This window comes from Sceloporus occidentalis, unplaced genomic scaffold (genome assembly GCF_023333645.1).
Source record: "Sceloporus occidentalis isolate IW3139 unplaced genomic scaffold, rSceOcc1.0.p SCAF_4, whole genome shotgun sequence".
Classification (NCBI taxonomy): Eukaryota; Metazoa; Chordata; class Lepidosauria; order Squamata; family Phrynosomatidae; genus Sceloporus; species Sceloporus occidentalis.
The window spans coordinates 87,909,405-87,934,138 of NW_028316984.1; the positions used below are offsets into that span (position 1 = coordinate 87,909,405).

General features: G+C 43.1%; 1 protein-coding gene across 5 annotated transcripts in view; it reads left to right on the forward strand.

Moving 5' to 3' along the window:
- Nucleotides 1-24,031, forward strand: part of LOC149314276 (inner centromere protein-like) — a 36,681-nt gene extending 12,650 nt beyond the window's left edge. For 4 of the 5 annotated variants that reach the window (XM_089520772.1, XM_089520770.1, XM_089520773.1 and 1 more), the window contains 12 exons: nt 2,360-3,345; nt 6,254-6,305; nt 6,912-7,026; nt 7,109-7,246; nt 10,148-10,257; nt 10,336-10,456; nt 11,035-11,157; nt 12,351-12,523; nt 12,977-13,091; nt 13,526-13,615; nt 22,447-22,597; nt 23,724-24,031. In XM_089520772.1, the coding sequence (XP_089376898.1) occupies nt 2,360-3,345; nt 6,254-6,305; nt 6,912-7,026; nt 7,109-7,246; nt 10,148-10,257; nt 10,336-10,456; nt 11,035-11,157; nt 12,351-12,523; nt 12,977-13,091; nt 13,526-13,615; nt 22,447-22,597; nt 23,724-23,923 (2,374 nt within the window). In that variant the 3' untranslated portion in view covers nt 23,924-24,031. The remainder of the gene's footprint in view (nt 1-2,359; nt 3,346-6,253; nt 6,306-6,911; nt 7,027-7,108; nt 7,247-10,147; nt 10,258-10,335; nt 10,457-11,034; nt 11,158-12,350; nt 12,524-12,976; nt 13,092-13,525; nt 13,616-22,446; nt 22,598-23,723) is intronic. The other variant, XM_089520774.1, reaches the window with a different exon arrangement.
- Nucleotides 24,032-24,734: the final 703 nt, after the last annotated feature.

Consider the following 24,734-nt stretch of genomic DNA (forward strand, 5'->3'; position numbering starts at 1 on the left):
TCTGTATATCGTTACTTTAGCGAGAATTTTATATTCTCAGTATTGGAAAAATGCCCAAATCCCAATGGAAGAAGATTGGATAATTAAGTTAAGAGAAGCAAAAAGTTTTGATATTTTGACAGCAACTGTGAGAGAGTGTACAACAGACATGATGAAACAGGAATGGCACTGTTTGGATCTGTTCTATGGAATAAAATTTGATTAAGATGATATTTGTAAACACTAAATTTAGAAAGAGCATGATGTACTAGGGACTCTAGGACAAGAGTTAAGGTAGATCTAACAAAATTTCATAAAATTACTTTATTGAGAATTAGAGGCTTAAGCAATAACAATAATTTGGAGGAATATTCTGTAAATTAGGTAATCTTGGAAGTGATTGAGCAGTATATCTGCAATTTAATTTTATATTTTGTGTTACTTGTTACTGTGGTTGCCTATTTGTGTGATTCTGTTTATGATGTTATTTTGTGGAAATTGGGGTTTAAGATTTGTATAATAAAAGTTAAATAACATCAAATCCAAATTATGAGCTAACTGAATTATATTTCATCTAAGAAGAACTCTGAATCTATCAGCAGTGAAATAAAAATCTTTCTAAAATATCTGCTATCTTTTCTGAAATGAAATGAAGAAATAATAAAGGGGAAACAGCTGTATAAGATGATGGTGGAACTGCCATATAACCTATTGTTTTTTTTACGTGTGTAGAACCTTCAAATAGTAATAAACTACCAGTTTAGATTAATAACTCATTTATTGGCCTGTGCATCAGACATGTGCAAAAGAAGGCACTAATAGAAAGCTTCATTCATATCCCATTTTGATCATACCAGGAGGTACAATGAATGACAAATAATGGTTGGATGCATCTACAAGATAGAAATGATGCAGTTTGACACAATTTTAAGTGCCATAGGCATGTTACAGACCGCCCCTTTGGGGTGGCCTGTAGGCGCTCCTTTCCCTGCCGGATTGGGCCTCAGCTGCCAGAGTGGCAGCCTCCAAGGCCCCGATCCGCCGCTTTCCAGGCCGCGGGGAAGCGGCAAAAGGCCACTTCCCCGTGGCCTGGAAAGAGGTGTCCTTGGGACTTCATGCCCCAAGGACACCCAATGGCGGCGGGGAGGAGGAGAAAGGGGCCATCTAAATGCTGTGCCAGCGACGCAAATCGCGGAAGGAGCTCCTACTCTGCAAAGACGTCACGTCCGTGCCACCCCGTTTGGAGGCGGCACGTTCGTAACGGCGGCATGTATGTGTATATGGCGCTGCCATTTTGTACGTTCTGGTGACATGCTAGGGTTAGGTGCGTGCATAAGGCACGCACTTTCCCTAACCCTAGTACGTCCCCAGGACGTACTTTACGCCCGTCTGTAACAGGCCATAGCTCCATCCTACAGAATCCTGGGATTTGTAGTTTTGTGAGGCACCAGCACTCTTTGGCAGAGAAGGCTGAAGACCTTGCAAAACTACAAATCCCAGGGTGGAGCTACAGTGGTGTCAAACTGCATTATTTCTACACTGTAGAAACATTTTCAGAGGCAATAGGCTAATTGTCATATTGGGATTGGCAACTGAGCAATTCATCTTGAATTTAACAGTTAGCAAACTAATGAAATATTTATCAAAACTTCATGTAGGTCCTACCTTAAATATTAGAAGAAACCCATTTATTGCAGTCTAATAAAACGACTGTTCATCATTAAATGGCTTCTCCTTAATAGAATAGTTTTTCTTTAATATCAGCCAAGTGAGTAAATAAATGCCTTTCAGTATCATTCTGCTCCAGCATCTAGATGCTCTCGGTACTGTAGAGTTGAAGAGAAACTTAGGACAAGACGTTATGAGCTCCATGGGTGGGATATGAAGCTCCAGGTGATTACACTCTATACCCATTTCACAGAATTCCAAATGCCAGGTGTACTGGGACTACAAATGTGAAGGGAAGCTCCTTCTGATCATCAGCTTTACCCAGAGGATTAAGGACCCTGTTTTGTACATGTATTTATTTTAATTGCAGTTTGCTTTAAGCTACCTCAAGTTTATTGATGAAAAGACAATGTGTAAAATAATTGCTAACCCACCATTAATAGTCAACCAAAGCTTTGCTTAACTCATCTGTCAGTGAAAGTTTGTGACTATTCACTCTCTTTGCTAAGCTTTCCCCAAACTCAGCCATACTGTTGACTATTCCAAGATCAAAGGGGTAGGAATTTTTTTAATTAGTTTTGCCTTCTTTATGTAACGAAAATCGTCTCTGATTTGACTTTATTTGACTAACTAATTCTACTTTCATCATAATAACTACTCTGCAATGTACTTGTATCCTGTTATTTTCCTGACTGTATCTTCTTTTTATCAGATTGTCAAAAAGAGATGGTAACCGGTCATCTTCTAAACAGATTTGCCAAGTGGATTTGGACATTACAAAAAGTAATACAGACAACTTCTCACCTTGTTGCCGTATGACTCGTTCTCGAGCTCTCAGGTCAGCCAGGACCTCACATGATGCTTTTAAGAAACCAAGTATACATTTAATGGAAGGGCGGATACCACTGGTAGAAATCAGCGCTAATGAGAGGAGGAGTGCTGAATTGCAGATGGCAAAAACACCACCCCAGAAAGAGAAGGTTGCCCTGAGCAGCACATTGTGTGATGAGTCCCTTATAAAGAAATCACCATTGGTAGAAATCAGCACTAATGAGAGGAGGAGTGCTGAATTGCAGATGGCAAAAACACCACCCCAGAAAGAGAAGGTTGCTCTGAGCAGCACGTTGTGTGATGAGTCCCTTATAAAGAAATCACCATTGGTAGAAATCAGTGCTAATGAGAGGAGGAGTGCTGAATTGCACATGGCAAAAACACCATCCCAGAAAGAGAAGGTTGCCCTGAGCAGCATGTTCTGTGATGAGTCCCTTACAAAGAAATCACAACCTTTGTCCAAAGTTTCTTTGGTTATGATCCCTGATACCCCTGAAGCACAGATAATGAAAGAGGGACGAGGAGCTTCAAAGCTGAAAATAGCAAATATATCTCTTGCCAAAACCACTAAAAGTAAAGATCCCAGCACACTGGAGAAGACTGTATGCGTCCAGGACCAAGAAAATTGCCACCTTTCTGAAATGGATATCATGCAGAACTTAAGTGAGATCCCACAGACACCCAGAGCACCAAAATCAAAACGTCAGTCGGTACGCCGAAGCCTAATGGGTAGGCCATCCCTGAACTGCAAAGCCCCTCTGGTTGAACAGTGCTCACTAAGTGTGAGAAGGGAAGTAATGGTCCAGAAGACTTTGTCCAAGCATAAAACAGCCCAGCGGTCATCAGCTGCTTGTGGGCGTGCAAGCTGTAAGTTTTTACAATACGAGACAACAATACAATTCTTTTTGTTTCCCACCCCCAACTTTCCTGTCATTGGTGTTTTGAAACAAAGTGCTGGGGTAGTAACCTGAAGTGACAATAGCAGATGAGCTTAGGAAAGCATGGATTCTTCAGGGGAAGGAATTTGATGCTACATTAAGTTTTGCCTTAGTTTAAGGCTTTGAAGCAGCTTCAAAAAGCAAAAATCCAGAAACATTAATAAAAGCCACATGTATACACTTTTAAAAAGTCAATAAGAATAATAAACAAAGAGGAAATGAACAGTGATAAATGAGGAGATGTGTAACTCAAATCTGTTAAGAAGCAGTTTGCTAGTGCTTAGTGAAATGTGTCCCTCTGACTTGCTACTTCTGTTTTTGGGAGAGCAACCCCTCCCACCATTTATAATCTTGTCTACTCCAGAATTTGTGCTTCCTTTTTAGTTCTGTAGCTAAGCATTCTATAAACTAAGGAGCTTATCGTTCAGCATTTTAAACCAGTTCCAGCCTTCTGGGCTGGAACTTGGATGCGGAATGGAAGCGGGGATTATCATACACTAAGTCACCGCTGGCCGCCATCAGCCCAGATCCAAACCACACTCCACCAGCATGTTTTAGAAGTTGGAAAGCTAAAAAGTGCTGGTGTAGCACGGCTGGGACCCAGGCTGATTGCAGCTGGCGATTACTGTTCTTTAGCTTTACTCTAATTTTTAATATTAGCAGCCCATGGTCTGTGTCACAATCTGCTCCTGGCTTTGTTTTTACTCAGAGAATGGAGCTTTCCCATCTTCTGCTTCCAATTATGTGATCTATCTGATTTCTGTATCGACTATCAGGTGATGTCCATCTATACAGTCACCTCTTGGGTTGCTTGAAGAATATATTTGCGATGAACAAACTGTTGGCCTTGCAGAATTGAGTTGCTCTCCTGCTTCATTTCTTGACCCCAGGCGAGCTCTTCCTACAACCTTTGATTCTGATCTGTTTCCTAGTTCAATGTTCCATTTGTCTGGGATTGACAAGTAGTCCTGTATTGGTGTGTAATCAACTGCATTTTGGACTCCAGTATAGAATTTTTCCGTTTCTTCTTCTGCCTCTATAACTGGAGCATAAACTTGGACGATGGTTCTATTGATTTTTTCCCCCCCTGAGGTCTTATTGATATCATTCAGTCAGACTTTGCATTAGATCCTTTAACTACTTTTACTATGTCTTTCGTCACTATTAATGCACCCAATTTCTTCTTAAATGTTCATTTCCTGAGCAAAACACTGTGTAATCATCTGACTTAAAATGTCCCATTCCTGTCTACTTTAGTTTGCTCGCCCCAAGCTTTGCAGCGTTTATACTTTCCATTTCTTGTTTTATTGTGTCTAGCTTCCCCTAATTCGTGCTTCTCACATTCTTTGTTCCTATTTTGTGCAGTTTCAGACTTTCCTTTCACCTCTGAGCATGTCAACAGCTCAACATCCTTTTGGCTTGAGTCCAGAGGAATAATTACATTGGCCCTAATTGTTTTATTTATGTACATAATCCTCACTAATGAATTCGAATGTGCAACTCAATCAAAATCCCATTCTATGCATTGATGAAGCAGTTTCTAGGATAGTAGAATCATAGAATCATAGATTTGGAAGAGACCGCAAGGGCTGTTCAGTCCAACCCCCTGCCATGCAGGAAATCTCATTCAAAGCATACCCAACAGATGGCCATCCAGCCTCTGCTTAAAGACCTCCAAAGATGGAGACTCCACTACACTCCTAGGAAGTGTGTTCCACTGTTGAACAGCCCTTACTGTCAGGAAGTTCCTCCTAATGTTGAGGTGGAATCTCTTTTCCTGCACTTTGTCTCCATTTTTCTGTGCCCTGTTCTCTTGAGCAGCAGAAAACAAGCTTGTTCCCTCCTCAATATGACATCCCTTCAAATATTTAAACAGGGCTATCATGTCGCCTCTTAACCTTCTTTTCTCCAGGCTAAATATCCCCAGTTCCATAAGTTATTCCTCATAGGACATGGTTTCCAGACCCTTCACCATTTTAGTCGCCCTCCTTTGGACACACTCCATTTTGTCAATGTCCTTTTTGAATTGTGGTGCCCAGAACTGGCCACAATATTCCAGGTGAGGCCTGACCAAAGCAGAATATAGTGGCACTGTTACTTCTCTTGATCTAGACCAGTGGTTCCCAACCTTCCTAATGTCACGACCCTTTAATACAGTTCCTCATATTGTGGTGACCCCCAAACCATACAATTGTTTTTCATTGCTACATGCGAATATGTGTTTTCCGATGGTCTTAGGCGACCCCTGTGAAAGGGTCGTTCGACCCCCAAAGGAGTCCCGACCCACAGGTTAGGAACCACTGATCTAGACACTATACTTTTATTAATACAGCCTAAAATTGCATTGGCCTTTTTAGCTGCTGCATCACACTGTTGACCCATGTTCAACTTGTGGTCTACTTGGACTCCTAGATCCCTTTCACATGCAGCTTCATTCAGCCAGGTGTCACCCATCCTATATCTGCATTTCATTTTTCCACCCTAAGTGCAGTACCTTACATTTCTCTGTGTTGAATTTCATTTTGTTAGTACTTTCTAAACATGGCATTAATGTGAATTCTTAGAAGTGACTGAATTGTTTTGTCCAATATAATGCTTATCTAGAAAAAGAGGGGGTAGAAACAATTTTTTAAAAAAATTCTCTAGGTACTAAATCGTGAGTATTTCTGTGCCCACTAAGATTTCACCATTGTGTAGCCAAGGGACAGACACAAACATGTTCTGGCCTGGCAATTAAAAATGGTCATCCTTCTGTTGACAAAACAGGTTTGGTTACAGGCCTTTACTGCATAAAACAGTTAATTCATCACTCACTGTAATTGCTTCTCTCTGTGTAGTGAGCAACTCTGAAAAGAATGAAGAAATGCAAAAGCCATTCAAGAATGTTGGGTATGTTGCCTTTCAGATCTTTTCACAAACTCCATGACCAGTGTTTAAATTATATATCTATATATTGCTATGTTTATGCTTATACCTATTGCTTGTATATCTTTTAAGTGCTTGTGACAGAGACTACCACATTGGTTCCACTTAACTGTCATTGGGAGTCAGAACAAGGCTTCAGGGCTAGTTGTTTCACATGCTTGGCAAAAGAGGATGTGACTGCACTGCTTGATTGGCAAAGTCATACACAGGTTCAGGGAGGTAGGGATATAAGAGAGAACAATGGGGGTACAGGGAAGAAATGAATAAAAAAGACAGGAAATGTTATCCCTACAGGAAGGGAGAATTTTCAGACTGGGTTACAAACATTAGATCAAGGAAGATTAGGTCCCATGGTGGCTGGTTCATGGACTTCCTCCTATGTAGAAATAAATAAAATAAAGATATACACTTGAGTAGCCATCTTCTGTCTGGATCCTTTACGCTCCCTTCAAAGGACTCAGAATTCGGTTCTTTGAACACTGGGTGGGGCCAAAGTTTTGAAGATGGTGCCAGGTACTTCCAAGAGAAGGAGGTGGTAGACTTATTATTTGTATAATACTAAATCTACAGGAGACAAGCAAGCTATAAGAGAGCACTTGGTGAGACAGAGGATGAAGAACACACAGAAGATAAGCTCTCTCCACCAAGAAAAAAAGCTTCATCTTCTCCATGTCTTGCAAGCAAGGTGAGATAAGCATTGTAGCCTATGGAGGGTGCAAAGTCCAGTAAAGACTTTCCAATGACTGATTATATTCTCTATTCTTCAGGTTGTCCGCCCATTCAAGACATTCTTGCACACAGTGCATAAGAACCAAATGCTCATGATGACCCCAGGCTCCGTGAGCCGAAATAGCACTATAAAATCATTCCTCAAGCAAAACACTCCTTTACGGACCACTCCTCAGGTAACATGAGATACTTTTTCCACCCCTTATTTCAGTGAAAGTGAAGGAAGTGGCTTATAAATTGAAAATTGTCTGCTCATGTGTAATAATGCAGAAAGGCAAGTGGTAACAGATATGCAACATGATTATTTATTGTCTCATAATTATTTGTTACACAGGTATTAAAAATGCTTTCATGTTGCTTCAGTGCTATTTCCTTCATTGTTACTGAGCTTGACAGGCACTCTTCCCATCCATTTTGTCTGAAGTCTCAAATCATGAAAGTGTTGGGGATTGTATGTAAACAAATATGAAGCTCTTGCCATTTGCCTTCTGGATAAAAAAACTTTTAAAAATTGGTTTTAGGGATCCAAGGGACTTCATACTCAAAGTGCTAAGAGCTGGTGTTCCAGTAAATGAAGAAAGTGCAGGATAGAGGCTGAAAGTTAGAGGTGATGGAAGGAGGATAGCTGGAAGAAAAGGCCAAGTAGGAATGCAAACACATAATGAAAATAAATAAATAAGTATCATAAGTGGCATGAGGTTGGCAGAGAAAGTGTACAACAGAGAAGGAAAGTAGATAGGCAAAGGGATTTATGAGACTAAAAGACCCCCTCCCCCCAAGGCCTTGATCTGTAAATGTGTACATTGATTTGAACCACTTAATTTTATAGGAGTGTATATGTTTAATTTGCAGACTAAGTGATGTTGCTGTATACATTCTAGTATAGTGGTTCAATGAATCTTGAACGTAGTTAAATCTGTTGATTCTTGGATTAACAGAATGGCAATGCAACTCAGCAATTTTCTCTAATTAGGTATAGGTAAAGGTATAGTTGACTATACCCAACAAAGCTTTGGACCAATAGGGTTGGGATGCTGTATGAACCAGAAGTCTAGTCCTGTCGTATTGTTGGCAATAAATATTGAGTAGAAATTGGGGGCAATTTTTTAAGATATTAACTGTGTCACAATCTTCTCTTCATACAGGGAGGATTTGTTGTAAGTAACAAGATTGGTCTTACGTTATGTGTGTTTGCACATAATTAACAGTGTGTGTTACCTAGTGGCATCTCTAACCTACATAGTAACACCTGCTCTTTGAAAAAGAACTCCTGCATTTATATAGTGCTTTTACAATAAAATCTTACTAAAATGTTGGCAGTAAATACACAGCTATATGTAGTAGTTCATTTTTCTCCCAATATTAGGAGAACCATAATTATTCATATTACAGTGGGACCACAGTATCTGTGGACTTGCCATCTGCGGACTTGGGAATCCACAGACAACAAGCCCACGTTGTCCCCAATGCTGGTGTGTGCACATGGCCATACCACCATTAAGGACAGCCCTGTTGTCCCCAGTGGTGGCATGTGCACACAGTTGTGCTATCATGGATAACTGGACTTCCCCTGAAGTCCAGTTGTCTGTAATGGCATTGCAGCCCACATGCACGCACCACCATTGTGAACAACAGAACTTGAGAATCCGTAGATTTTGGTATGGGGGGGTCCGGAATGGATCTGTGGGGATACCGAGGGCCTACTTTATTTATATTTGTCATTGCATCCATCTAATGTTTCCATTTAGTTACATTATTGATTTCATTCATTTTAGATTAGAAAGATCGATACAGGTAACAAAAGTGCAAAAAAACAAACAAAAACAAAACCCCACCCCACCCTAGGATATAATAGATAATTTCTTTTAAGAGCTTTGTTGCTTTGTTGTCTTTTTTAGATCTAGCGTATTTTAATTTAAATACCTAGTCCAGTGATGGTGAACCTTTTACAGACTGAGTGCCCAAACTGCAACCCAGACCCCACTTATTGCAAAGTGCCACGTCCTTCTGGCTTTCTAGTAAGAAACTCTGGCAAACTGTGCTAGGATGACAGCATGTGTGCACACAGAGAGGGCTTTGAGTGCCACCTTTGGCACTTGTGCCATAGGTTCCCCATCACTGCACAGTATCTTCTTGGCTGATGACTTTCTGTTTAGGAAAAGAGCCCTTACTGGTGACAGTTGGCAGCATATAATCTTTTGGGTGGTGAAGCAGTGCTTTGAAAACATGTCCAGAAATTACTGACATTTTGAATGGATGCAATTCCATTTTGTACCCTACTCAAGCACCTGGAAAAGTTACTTTTTAAACAGTCCATTTCCATTTCTAATTATGTTGTTTGAAGAGTTATTACTCCTACTAATAGTACTATTATGTTTATTAGTATCCTGCTTTTTATGAGACTCTAAAAGGCTCATAATTGAACAATATGCCTGTTACATCAGTCATTTCACTGTTCATTGCTATTATGATGGCACCAGCATAATATGCCTTTAGGACTGAAAATGGAGGGGCATAAAATTTGGAAGAATTCCTGTTCAAATGCCTCTTAAATGTCCTTGAAAAGCTGGGGGATTTTACTCATTGCATCAATATAGTAACTGTTTCTAGTTGTTCTGTTACTTTTGAAATGTGACTTGGTTATGCTCTTGCCACCAGAAAAAAAAGCAAGGAGTATTTCTCTTTCTTGTAACATTTTCTTTCCAATCTCCCTCTCTTCAGGCAATCTTGCATCAGAACACTTTTTGAAATGAGAAAATATGCTCATTTCATGTCATTGCAGTGGCTGCTGTCAGCAGCATTGGATTTAGGATTGGCAAAATCTATTTGAGCTGTCACATTGGCAGGCTTGTTCTTGGAAAAGTTGCAGTTATACTGGCACTGTGATTCTTTTGGTTGCTGTTGTATCTTCTGCTACCATGGCCAATATCACTGTTAAATGCATTTGCCACAAAGGAGGGGAGGAGAAGGAAGGAAATCCTTCTTTCTTTGACTAAAACTTTAGTTGATTGCCTTTTACTTGTTGGAGCAAGCACATTCTTAGCTGTGTATCCTAATATGAGTTTCTTATTATGTAGGAAAAGGAGAGGCAACGGTTTGAAAATCTGAGGAAAAAAGAAGAGGCTGAACAATATAGAAAACAGAAACTGGAAGAGGACAAGAGACGACGACTGGAAGATATGAAGCGGTATGTGTATCCTTGCAGCTGCTCCTTTTTTAGTTTGCAATGGAATCCCTTGCTAAATGGAGTCTTATATGCCATCAGGAAGCGTGAAGAGCGTCTTCGCAAGGTACTGCAGGCTCGGGAGCGAGTAGAACAGATGGAAGAGGAGAAGAAGAAACGACTTGAGCAAAAGCTTGCTCAGCATGAGGGGAAAAATGAAAAGGTAAATTTGAATGTGGCTGGAAGGCTTTTTGGAAGGTCTTCATCTAGTAACAGGATAAAGCTGTGAGATTTTGGCTAAAGCATCATGATGTTTTTAGCACAATCTTTACATTGTGGAGGCTTTTACATTATCAAGACTTGTATTCAGAATGCCAGGATATAGTCTGTTACCACTTCAGTGAACTATTCCCCTGTGTAACATCTATTTGAGCAATAAATCTATCAGCAGTCTTCCTGTTTAGAATTACCAAGAGTTTTGAATTTTCAGTCTTGTATTAAAGAGGCACATGTGATGAGATTAAATTGACAGAATCTATAAGTGAAAACTTTCCTCAATAATTGTCAAGGGATATGAGACCTAGAACCAGCATAATGTGGCTTATGTGCCAGACTAGAACTGAAGACCCATGTTCAACCAAGCAGCTCTGCTTCTTTCTGAAATTGAGGCCAGTTGCTGCCTGTTGTTTGACCAGTGCATAGTATGGTTGTGAGGATAAAAATGGAGAAGATGAAAGAACCATGTGTGCTGCAGTGAATTCTTTTAAGGAAAGATGGGGTGTAAAGAAATCAATATTCTAGGTGCGAGAGGAAAAAATGGCAGAAGACAAAGTTAAGAAGAAGATGGCTGCTAAGAAAATGGAGGAAATCGAGGCTCGGCGCAAACAGGAGGATGAAGCCCGCAGACAGAAAGCTCTGCAGCTAGTAAGGTGGAGGGTGTATGGGTGAGGACAAGGCATGGGATGGTGGCTGCCTCTAGGTAGGAGGCCAAGGAAGAAATGGACTAACACTTATTGATTGAGCAAGGGTAGGAATCATATAGCCCTCCAGATGTAGAACTGCAAATTCCATCAGCCCTAGCCAATGGTGACAAATGCTGGAAGATGTTCAGCATCTGGAGGGTGGCCAACCTGCCACAGAGGCCAACTGCAAATCTACAATTAAATTTTTTTTTAAAAAAATCCATAAATCTTGTCAAGGCTATTAAATACTAAGTGACTTTAACAATGGGATGTGGTGGCTTAGTGGTTAAGACACCAATTCTGACTATTGTAAGGTCGACAGTAGGAGACCCAAGTGCCACATGGTGAGATGAGCTCCTGTCACTATCTCAGCTTCTGCCAACCTAGCAGTTCAAAAGCATACAAATACAAGTAGATAAATTGGTACCACTTCAGTGGGAAGGTAACAGTGTTCAGTGTAGTCATGCTGGCCATATGACCACTGGAGTCATCTTCAGACAACGCTGGCTCTTCAGCTTAGTAATGAAGATGACCATTGCCCCCTACAGTCGGTTACGATTAGACATTTATGTCAAGGGGAAACCTTTACCTACCTTTACTTTAACTGTAAACTCTGTTGCTATTTTAAACCTGTTTTTTCATAGCCCTTGTTAGAATCTTTTTATTAAAATAGTCCCCCTTGTGGTTAAGTTTTAGAATGGAAGGACAGTTGACTGAGGGAGAAGAGTTTTTGAAAAATTGCAGATCTTTCCAAAATTAGATATATTTAAGTGGTGAAAAATAATACTGAATATTTCAGGTTAGCTATCACAAGTAGTGGGAAGGTAGAGCTTATGACTGGTGAAAAGTGATACTGAATATTTCTAATTAGCCATCAGGTGTAAAGGGAAACTAGAGCTCAGGTGTAGATCATGTGGCCCAGCAGGTGGTGTTGAAAGTTAGTTTTCAGTATTCCTCACCATTGGCTACATTAGCTAGGGTTGCTGGAGGTCAGCAGTCCAACAAAATCCCATCCAGATGTATGTGTGCTTGTTTTACATGCACTTGTTGAAATTTGGAACAGGTCTTCACCTCATTACTCATTACAAATGGGCAATTTGGCTGGTGCTCTTGGCTATATGAAGCCCACTTGGAATGTAACACTTTATTTCATAGGAGGAGGAAGAGCGTAGACACAAGGAGTTAATGCAGAAAAAGAAAGAGGAGGAGCAGGAGAAAGCTCGGAAGATTGCAGAGCAGCGTCGGGCAGAACTTGAAAGGGAGAAAAATTTGATAGTTGAGAAAGAACTGCAGAAGAAGAGAGAGCAGGAAAAGCTGCAAACACAGCGGTAAGAACAGAAGGCTTGAGGAGGTTTTCATTCATTCCATGAAGTCTTGGAATCCATTGTATATTTTATTTTTAAAGGGTGAGGATGAACCTTTGAAGAATTAGGCCTCAAAATGTATGACTAAGGGCCCAAACAGACAGGTCAAAATAAAGCTGCTTTGGGTCACTTTGGAGGTATGCTGTTTAAATGACACACACATCTTAAGAAGCCAGAAGCTCTGCCAAGGTGGCACACCAGTCCTTAGGACTTGAGCATGTTTTTGGCGTGGTTTCCGGCCTCTTAGGACACATACATCATTTAAACAACATACTTTCAAAGTGATCCGAAGCAGCTTTAATTTGGCCTGTCTGTTTGGGCCCTATGATTTATATGGTGATGTCACTCTGTCTACCGATGGCTTGAGGGCATGTCTCCCTCTCCATTCGGACAGTAATGGGGCCTGTCTGTTTGTAGGGAGTATGAACGACAAGAGAAAGAAAAGGCTGCTCGCTTGCAGAGAGAGGTTTTAGCAGCAGCTAAAGAGAAGGAGCGTCTCAGAAAAGAGGTAGAGGAGAAAGAAAGGAAACAGGTAAGAAGCTTGTCAACCTAAAAGCAAATGTCTTCCTTGCTTCCATTCTGATACTAAAAGAAAGTTAAAGCTATAGAGCACAGCTGGGAAATCTGTAGGCCTACTGTAAACCCCCTCCCCCTTGTAGCTGCTCAGTCCCTGAAACACCAGATGGGTTTGTCGCAAATTGATAAAAACTCACTACCACAAAATTTAAAACAACCTGACTTCAAAAGTTCCCCAAATATAAGTGACTCCTAGTTTCATTTTTGTGCAATTTTCAAGCATTGTACCTTTGTATTCAGGAAAAAAATTGGCCTCCTCACTGGTCATCCTTCCTTGCTGTAGATTCTATGTGCTCCTTCCTAGAGCAAATTCTTGAGCATTTATTTTTAGAGCACATTTGTGAGCAGGAGCCCTTCACCAGTATGTGGCTTTTTTTTCCTTTCTAAAAGCAGGAACAGCAGAAGCAAGAAGAGCAGCAGAAAGCAGAGGCTGAGGCCAAGGCTGCTAAGAAACAGTTGAATGTGACAATAGATATTAAGGTGAGATCTAAACCACAGGCATGAGTAGTTGGAAGATTTACTGATGACCCTATTGGACTTGTTGAGAAGAGGAACATGTAGTGCATTGCATAAGAATAGAGGCTATGTAGAGAAGCAGATTACCTCCAGCACATTTTTGAGTTTTTATTAATAAATGCATTTAGCATTATTCAGTAGCAGTTAAAGGCACACACACTTTTGAAACAGTATCCTCTCTGCCTACTGAAAAGAACAAATCAAAACACTCTGGACATATTATATTACCTAATGTTTTCTTTCATCTGATTGAAACTTCCCTCTTCTTTCTTCTTTTCTTGTTCATGTAGTGCTTGCCCTCTATCAGCTATTTTGCTCTCCCTCAGAATTTCTTCAAACACCCCAGAATATCTAATGCAGAATTTCCTATGGTAGCTCATCAGGGCCTGAAGGGTTGTACCGGTGGTAGGGGGGTACACTTTGCATGCTTTCCAAAACTGAAAATGTGTTGCATTAATTCAGCCATGTGTTCATTGTCACAAGTTACAACAGTAAAGTTAAATCTATATTATTGTTTGTAAGAGGATATATGTATCTGAATGCAAATCAAGAATGATACAAGCATAGAGTCTTGCAAACATTTGAACATGTTTGTGTAGGTTCAGTATTCCTTATCTGAAACCTGAAATGCTCTAAAACCCACAACATTTTGAGTACCAATCTGACAGGGCAGCACAAGCTCTGGCCACCAGGTGCAGGTTCTTCGGTCTCCCACATTCTGTGGAGAGGATCAGGAGGGAGGGAGGTGATGCAACTGAGCACCACAACCACTCATGAAAACCTCCAAAATACAAAACATTTCTGGCCCCAAGCATTTCAAATAAGGGATACTCAACCTGTACAGTGTAATGTGGGCAGACCCCTGCCTTGCATATTACATGTGGAAAAACTGAGTACAGATCTACAATCTGAATACCCATATTAATGTGTACCTGTACTGAAAGTATCATTTGAACAGCTGTAAGATGAATAATGCTCATGAAAATCTTAAGTACATGCAGCTCCTCTCTAAGGCTTTAGTTTTTTAAAGAAGTGGCAGTGACCCCTGTGTTGTATCCAGTTTAAAATAACTACCACAAATCAGTAGCTTCAGGTTTTAACTTTATTAGCTTTGATTTGATTACACAAATTAGCGTAACAGTAACATACTTTTCTTCTTTGTGGTCTCTGTGAAGCACACAAATGGGTTATTCTGCGCCTGCACAGGATTTCCTGATCCTACTGGAATCGCTAGGGAAGACTTTTTGGCGGTAGCTCCACCCACCCTCTATATAGGCAGAAGGTCTTCCGGCCCTTTCTCAGTTCCTTTTGTGCACCGCATGAGCAGTTTAGGAACCTCACTCAGGAATCACTCCTTCCTTAGCTTTTGCTTTTGTCAACTGCATTTGCTGACCTCTTTTGTCTCTTATGACTCTTCTGGATTGTGATTTGGACTTGGTTTGGACTCTGATTAACGGTAACGACTCAGACTCCTCGACCATTCTCTCTCTTCGCCCCTCAGGTGTGTTGAAAATGTCTGCACACTCCTTTAAGAAGTGCTTTGAATGTGGGACCAACATCCCTGCAGAAGGTGGACATTCTTTGTGCCTTCTCTGCCTGAGCGAGGGCCACATCCCTGCTTCCTGCCCGCACTGTATGGCCTTGATTCCACAGGCCAGGAAGAACAGGGATGTATGCCTACAGTCCATTATGTATGCGCAGATTTTGAAGCCTCCTGCCTCCTCCAAAGCCTCTGCCAAGGCCGCCACCGCTAAGAGCAAGCTTTCATCTTTGGCTTCTGGGGTCCCCGCCAAGGCCACCATCTCCAAGGGCACTACCCCCTTGTCTCCTCCGAGGGTCACTACCAAAGCTACTGCAGCCGATGGCAAACCCCATACGGATGTCTCTGGGTCCCAACCCCAGGCAAACCAAGGTCCACAGACCAGGATGTGGCTGGCCACCCATCTTCATCTAAGAGGATTAAATGGAAGAAGTACAAATCCTGGGACAAGTCCAAGGACTCATCCCACCATGCCGCCAAAAAGCCTCATCTTTCTGGTGACTATGACACCGACCCCATACCAACATCCCATCCCAGGCAGCCGAGACCGACGTGGCTTCAGTACCATGTGCCCAGCCAGCACCACTGACTCAGGCATCTCCCACTTCCAACTCCCGAGACAACCACCTTCCTCCATTCCCTTGCCAAGCCCTACCAACTCTCAGAGGGGGAAGAGGAAGCTTCTCCTTTCACCCATTTCTAGGTGATCCCAGACCAACCCTCCCAGACTTCAGAGGTCATTGTTTTTGAGGATGAACAGGACTATGACATGTCCTCTGTCATTGCCGAACCCCCTAGATGGGATGTCATCTTTGATCAAGCTACAGGTTCCTACTTCCTGCCTCTTGATCCGTCTGAAGTGCGTGGTGGCCGGTTCATCTTAACCTTCAAACCGGTTGAACCACCTTGCCTATACCAAGCTCAACTGCTGGATCCATTACCCGTTCATGCCTTTCTTCCATCTCCCATGCGGAACCGACCCATCCCTTGCAGTCAACTTCAGCCGTTTCTCTTCAAGTCTGCTCCTCCTTGCTGGTATCAGTAGCCTCTCAGGCCCTCTCAACCCGGACGAGGACCAGATCACTCTCTGCTGAATCCAGTGACCGCTCCATCTTGGATTACACCAGGCTTCTCCAACGCCCTTTGACGCTCCTCGAGACTCCCTCCTTTCCTGACAACATCTTCTTTTTCCCTGAGCAGATGGGCAAGGCTCTGAACATCATGGTCCTCCATTCATACTCTCAAGTCCTCGATCCCATTGATGAAAGGGTTCTGGACAAGCTCCCAACTCCAACCTCCATTGCATTCCTGCCTTCTATGTCCAGAATTGCAAAAAGGTTTTGGCCTTCCTTGTCTATGGCCCAGCCATCCACCAGAAAATTGGACAATCTGTACCGGATCTCACTCTCGGAAGAGATTTGGCTCTTTGAACATTCTTGCCCTAACTCAGCAATTGTAGAAGCCTCTCAGGCCCGCATGGCTCGAAAGACAGCTCTCACTCCCAGTGACAAAGAGGGTTGCAAGCTTGACTCCATGGCACAAAGGTCCTATGCCTCCATAGTCTTAGATCTGAAGATCCAGAACCCCTCCCTCCTCAACTGACATCTTGGCCTCAGAGGGAGCGATCAGGCAGACCCAGCAACATCAGGGACTGCCTGAAGGAAGAGGCCCCTCCCTCCTCAACTGACATCTTGGCCTCAGAGGGAGCAATCAGACAGACCCAGCAACATCAGGGACTGCCTGAAGGAAGAGGCCCCTCCCTCCTCAACTGTCATCTTGGCCTCAGAGGGAGAGATCAGGCAGACCCAGCAACATCAGGGACTGCCTGAAGGAAGAGGCCCCTCCCTCCTCAACTGTCATCTTGGCCTCAGAGGGAGTCATCAGGCAGACCCAGCAACATCAGGGACTGCCTGAAGGAAGAGGCCCCTCCCTCCTCAACTGTCATCTTGGCCTCAGAGGGAACGATCAGGCAGACCCAGCAACATCAGGGACTGCCTGAAGGAAGAGGCCCCTCCCTCCTCAACTGTCATCTTGGTCTCAGAGGGAGTCATCAGGCAGACCCAGCAACATCAGGGACTGCCTGAAGGAAGAGGCCCCTCCCTCCTCAACTGTCATCTTGGCCTCAGAGGGAGTCATCAGGCAGACCCAGCAACATCAGGGACTGCCTGAAGGAAGAGGCCCCTCCCTCCTCAACTGTCATCTTGGCCTCAGAGGGAGTCATCAGGCAGACCCAGCAACATCAGGGACTGCCTGAAGGAAGAGGCCCCTCCCTCCTCAACTGTCACCTTGGCCTCAGAGGGAGTCATCAGGCAGACCCAGCAACATCAGGGACTGCCTGAAGGACGAGACTTCTCCCTCCTTTGTCACCTTGTATTTTGTATTGCATTATGATTTTTACTGTACACTGCTATGATCATTGCGGAATAGCGGTCTATAAATAAAACATATTATTATTATTATTATTATTACTCTGCATGTATGGCTGCCTTCCAACAGCAGCTTTGGAACAAAGCTCTTCCCCTTTATGTGGACCTCCCTGGGGACAAGAGATGGATTGCCATGGCCATCCATGCAGAAGCCCACGCCTTGGCCTCACATCAGATTTCAGCAGCCTGACACTCTGCTAACTGTGCCTCTCAACAGCTTTCGAGCTCCTTGGCCCTTCGACGCCATGCTTGGCTAAGGGCCTCAGATCTCACACCTCAAGCCAAACAGGCTATTGAAGAACACCCCTTCAACGCCACGGGACTCTTTCATAAGAAGACTGATGAGAAATTGGATTTCAAAAACAAGATGAAGAACACAGCCTGTAAATATGGTCTATCCTCTTCCTCCACTTCTCGCTCTCCTTTCTCTCAACGTCATTCAGAATGACAAAGGCCCACCTACCCCCCCCCCCCCAACCAGAGTAGATCCAACCAGTCCTCGGACTACCAACAACGCTTCCCTTCCCAGCAACAGGGAAAGCACCAACAGAAACAAAAATACAAACAGCCCTTCCACAAGAAGGAGAACTCACACCAAGGCAAACACCGCTTCTGAAGTCCTCCAGTGCACTCCGTACCATCAACCCCCTTTGGGGATCGCCTGGCCCACTTCCACCATGCTTGGGTCTCCATAACATCTGACTCCTGGGTGCTTTCAATTGTCTATAGAGGTTATGCCCTGTAGTTGCAATCCCCCCTCCAAGGGGTACCATCCTCACCACCCTCCCCTCAGACATCGTTCTCGACGAAGTGCGCGCTCTCTTGCAAAAAGGGGCCATCAAGCCCGTCTCCCCCTCCCGGACCCAGCACTGTCTGTTTTCCAGATATTTCATTGTCTCCAAGGCTTCAGGTGGCTTCCGTCCCATCCTGGACTATTTCATGACCTACAAATGTTTCCGTATGGTAACCTTGGCTTCCATCTTGCCTCTCCTTGCAGGAGTTGGACTAGTTCGCCACTTTAGACCTCCGGCATGCCTATTTCCACATCGGCATCCAAAAAGACCACCAGGACTTCCTTGCCTTTCCTGTCGGCCCTGATCACTTTCGGTAGTGAGTGCTGCCATTCTGGCTCTCCTCTGCCCTGAGGAGTTTCACGAAGTGCATGGCAGTCGAAGCGGCATACCTCTGCCAACAAAACATCATCGTCTTCCCCTACTTAGACAGGGTTGTTTGTGGCCCCGTCCAGACAGATGCTCCTCTGTCATCCCTCCTTCAGCACTTGGGACTCATGATCAACACAGAAAAGTCCACCCTCTGGTCAGACCAGCGGGTGCTCTTCATAGGAGCCACCTTGGACTTAAAGACCTGCAGAGCATGTGTCCCTTACAGTCCTGGCTCCTCTCAGTGTTCAACCCTGCGTTCAACGACCCATGGAAGTGGCTCACCGTCCCAAGCCCTGTCGCCCACTCTCTCCGCTGGTGGCTCAACCCACAAAATGTCTTGGTGGGCATCCCTTTCCTCCCACCACAGCCTCAGGCCTCACTGACCACCAGTGCCTCAAACACAGGCTGGGGAGCCCATCTCAACGACCTCTCTATCCATGGCAGGTGGTCCCCAAAGGAGCACCAATTGCACATCAACGCTCTTGAGATCCTAGCGGTTCAAAAGTCACTCAAGGTCTTCGAACCCTCCCTGTGGAACCAGGTCATCCTCCTTCTCACGGACACTACCGTAATGTATTATATCAACAAGCAAGGCGGTACCAGGTTAACCACCCTTCTCGTCCTCACCCTTCAGATTTGGAACTGGAGGCAGATCACCCTCCAAGCCATTCATCTCCCAGGAGAGGAGAACAAACTGGCAGACAAACTGAGCAGAGCCCCAGACTCTTGTCACGAGTGACAACTGAACCCTCAAGTTGCCATCCATCTGTTTTCTCAGTAGGGAACCCCAGACGTTGACCTTTTTGCCTCGCATCTCAACACTCAATGCAACCACTTCTGCTCCAGAATCCCTTCACCTCGGTCCCAAGGGAATGCCTTTCTCTTCCAGTGGTCCGGCAAAATGTTATACGCCTTTCCCCCATTTCTTCTCACCAGAGTGGTAGCCAAGCTACGAACGGACAGATCAGACGCTATCCTGATCACCCCTTGATGGCCAAGACAGCCGTGGTTTGCTGCACTTCTCCACCTCTCCCGGAACCGTTTCCGGTCTCTGCCTCTCCGTCCCGACCTCCTCATCCTCCATGACGGTTGCATTCGCCACCCCGATGTAGACACTCTCTGAATGGTGGCGTGGCGAATTCAGCCCTGACCGGCCTCTCAGTACCGGTTCAGGAAATCATTTTGGCTTCCTGAAAGCCTCTACTCAATGCTCCTACGCCTACAAGTGGGACAAATTTTTGGCTTTTCTGTCCTCAATGGGATGCACCTTTTCGGAGGTCACTGTCTCTGTTGTTTTGGACTTCATCCATCACCTCTCAGCATCTGGATTTTCCATTTCGCCCCTCAAATACTACCTCGCGGCCATTTGTGCACACTTTCAGTTTTCTGGTTGCCCAGCCTTCTTCACTGACCCATTCGTGAAGAAATTTTTCAAAGGCCTTGCCAACCTAAGACCACCAAGCAGTGATCCCTATCCCAGCCTGGGACCTCCAGCTTGCCCTGGCAGCACTCGCTACATCACCCTTTGAACTTCTGGCTTCCTGTGACCTCAGGCTCCTCACCTGGAAGACAGCCATTCTGGTAGCTATCAGTTCGGCACACCGTGCCAGTGAACTCTGTGCCCTCCGTACAGATGCTCCGTATCTGAAATTATTCAAGGACAAAGTCGTCCCTCGTCCAAACGTTGTGTCTGCTTTTAATCTCAGTCAGGACATCATCCTGCCAACACTAGCACCAAACTCGACCACCGACACCAAGCGCAGGCTCCACTCCCTTGATGTCAGGTGGGCACTAGCTTTCTACCTCGACAGGACTGCGTCCTCTCGTTGTTCCCCCAGACTCTTCGTCTGTAATTCCAACCCCAAGATAGGGTTTCCAGTCACACCTCAACATTTTTCCAAATGGGTGACTTCCACAATCCTTCCCTCTTACAAGATTTTTGGGAAGGCTCCACCTGCTTGAATTCGAGCCCACTCCACCAGGGCGGTAGCTTCGACTTCAGCCTTCCTCTCCGGAATTTCCTTGGAGACATTAGCAAGGCTGCAGTGTGGTCACAACATCTGACCTTCATCAAGCACTACAGACTTGATATCAGAAACCGGCGTGAAGCAGCCTTTGTCAGAGCTGTTCTCCTTTCCAGAACACACTAAGGTTAGTTGGCACCTGTCAAACATGACACTCACACTGTTCTGGTTTCATAATTGTTTATTGCCAGGACACTCCCTCCTCCATCATGGGAAAAGCTTGCCAGTCTAACCCATTTCTGTGCTTCGCAGAGACCACGAAGAAGAAGGACAGGTTGCTTACCTGTAACTATAGTTTTTCGAGTGGTCATCTGTGAATCCACACAAATTCCGCCCACCCTTCCCTCTGTCGTGTCCTTCTCTCTTCCTTGTCTGCTCTTACGGCGGACCATTTTTTGGAACTGAGACAGAGCGGGAAGACTTCCTGCATATATAGAGGGTCAGCGGAGCTACCGCCAAAAAGTCTTCCCTAGCGATTCCAGTAGGATCCGGAAATGCTGCTCAGGCGCAGAATAACCCATTTGTGTGGATTCACAGATGACCACTTAAATTAAACATTTTGGGTGGGTGTACTGTTCCTGTGTGTCTGTCGGAACTGATTCCAGATTTGTTGGAATTTCTCATCCATGCTGCTGAACATTTTTGTGTCTCCTTGTCTGCACTGTCTGCCCTCTTAGTAAACAGTAAGGCAGCAGTACAGCAAATCAAGCCAGCACTTGATACATGCTATAAATCTTCCCTTCAATCCTCCTCCTCCTTCTGCCAGTTAATGTCCAGAAATAATTATGGAAAGTATGTTACTGTTGTGCTATTTTGTGTAATAAAACCAAGCCTAATAAAGTTAAAAATTCAAGTTACTGTTTCCTCAGTGCTTGCTGACTCTTAAAACATAATAGCCATCATGTATTAATTCTAATATGTTACTTGCAACCTCTGCTTAGCATTTTTATTTTCTTTTTGAGCACAGGAATTTATTTTTAGTACCAGAGTTGACTAGAGCTTACAGTTCTTCGATACACAAATCCATTGTTTGCTACTCTCAAGCTTTTGTTATTTTACCAGTAGGGAGGGAGTTATTTTGTTGCAGCTATAGTAAATCAGAAATACTTGCCAATTTGCAGAAATCTGTCACTAGATGCAGATCTAGGTTTTGCCCACTCCTGTAAAATATACTGTTCTCCTGGGTGCAGGCATGATATAGAAATGTCATGCCAGAACTTCAAAACTTAATCCAAGGAGGTGAGGTTGGAAAGGTGTGCCAAAAGCTGGTGGCAATTAAGTGCAACTTATCCCCTCTGCCATAAGCATTTGAGAAAAGAAAAAGCTTAGTTCTATTAATTTAATTTAAATCGTAAAATATATTTTGTCATTGGCTTATGTGGCATAAATGGAGTCACTTCTGCTGACCACTAGCTGATTACGCATAGTATGTTTATAGACCTCTTAAATCTCTAATGGAGAATATACTTTTTAGGTCTCAGTAGATCTGAGAAGCTTACTAGTAGAGAGAATAAATAGCTTACTGACTGAGAAGTAATAGAACCTTCCCTCAGAAGCATGTTTGGGATTTTAACATGTTGCTACAATCTTTCTAGTAGAACACGGTTCTAAATCCAGTGATCAAATGTACCTTTCTTTACAGAACTCGCCTGTCTGTAATTCATACCAGATGACACCACAAAGCCACAAACAGACCAAGATTGAGTTAAATGATTATGGAATGGATTTGAATAGTGATGATTCGACAGATGATGAAAATGAGCCCCGCAAGCCCATCCCTTTGTGGGCTCTTGGTATGTAAGAATTCATCTGGTGCTTTTATTTGCATCATAGTGGAGCATTCCCTGTTTTTATTTTTGGTGCCTCAAGAAATAGTGAGAGATAGATTCATGGAGGATTTGCCTACTGGTATTTACTGTGAGATTAAGTAGGAACTGTGTTAAGAAGCAGTACATCACTGAGTGCCAATTTTGGGAAAACAATTGAAGCAAGTTTTTTGTATTTGAAGCTTCCTGGAAGAGAACTGTGTCTGTCAGGGAGTATGGTGGGCTAAATTAATGTTGTGATCCAGAGCGTTTTTAATGTTTTAAATTAAAGAGTCTCTTAGCCTGGTCTTAACTCTGAATTTAGTGAGATTTAATATCAGATCTTAGACAAGGTACTTGTTAAGATTATAACTCCCAGAAACTTCCTCAACTTTTCATGGCCTCTATCTTTACTTTATTCATTATAAGACTACAACTTAAGCTAGTAAGAATATATAAAGACTTAATATTTTCCATGAATTAGAACCTTGAGCTATTTCAATTTAAATGTAGTTTAATACCTGTTCTTGTAACCTGTGAGTGGCATAAATTGCAGTTTTTTCAACATTTTCAAAATATGATTTAGGAAGTGCTAGAAAGCAAGATATTTATACCTTAAGGCTTTTGGAGGCTATACATGTATGTGTATAATTTTTTTAACATCAAAAGCTAAAATATATTACAGGAATTGTATAAATATTGTGACAGTCTTTCATCCCATCCACATGAGTCCAGGACATATGTGAGGTTCCCATTGCAAGAAATAATCAATCCATATTGACAGTTTATCCTACACAGACTGTTAAATTTAGTCTATGCAGGCATTTCCCATTGCTCCAAGCTAATGTGCTATAATAGTTGGAATGGAAGGATTGTTCCAGTGATGGGCAGTATAATGATGGCAGCAGTCAGGATTTTCAGTCGAACTTGTGGTTTTTGTAACTTCACTCTTCTTGATTGTCATTGTCTTGAGGGAGAAAGGATGAATTTGTTTTCTGAAAGTGTCTATTCTTCCTTGAAAATTCTTGCCACCTTCTTTAAGAATTCTAAAACAGTACACCATACATATTGGATAAATAGTCTCCAATGTCAGTAATTCTATGTTGTCTTCTAGGAAATGAACTAAGCCAAGCAATCTTACACCAGTATTACAATCCACCTAACACCAGAATTTTATTTGGCATTGTGAAGAGTCCCAAGCTAGAAGAAATCTTCCAAAAGAGCAAACCACGCTATTTCAAACGCACCAGTTCTGCAGTGTGGAACTCTCCACCATTGCTAGGTGTCAAATCTCTAGCTTCTACTTCCAAGTGATGGTGATATTTTTTTAGAGCTAGCATCTGTTTTCTATGTTTTGTGCAAGGAGAAAAGGTATTTCATGTATTTTTATCTTTTTAATATTAATAAATGTGTTCTGTTGGAGTTCTTAGTGTAATTTTTGTTTCTGTTCATGGGAGGAGATAGACAAGTGTCTTCTATATGAATTACATGCTTGTATTTTCAGGGTACATATTAAGAACAGTATTATGACACAAATTCAGTCCATTCAGAGATAAAGACATTCTGGTATAGGAGCGAGTCTGGTGAGGAGAGAAAGTTTAGATTGAAAACCTCAATCATGTTGTCTTGTGGCTGGCTTTGGAGTCGTCAGATGTTTCTACACTAATGCACAAAGTATGGGAAATAAGCAAGAAGAACTTGAACTCCTAGTACAACAAAGCAAATATGATATAATGGGCATCACTGAAACAAGGTGGGATGAGACTAATGACTGGAATGTAGTAATGGAGGTGTATTACCTTTTTAAGAGAAATAGGCCAAACAGGAAAGGCAGAAGAATAGCATTATATGTCAGGGATATTTACACCAGTGAAGAGATTCAGGACATCAATCCTGGAAGCCAGGTAGAGAGCATCTGGATAAAAATTAAAGGGGAAGGAAACAACAGGGATGTTTTTGTGGGAGTCTACTACAGACCCCCCCAATTCAGACTGAGGTATTGGATGATTCCTTTCTAGACCAGATGACCACACACTCAGAAAGGAGAGATGTAGTAGTGATGGGCAACTTCAACTATCCTGATATTTGCTGGAAGTCATACTCGGCCAAATCCTCAAGGTCTAGC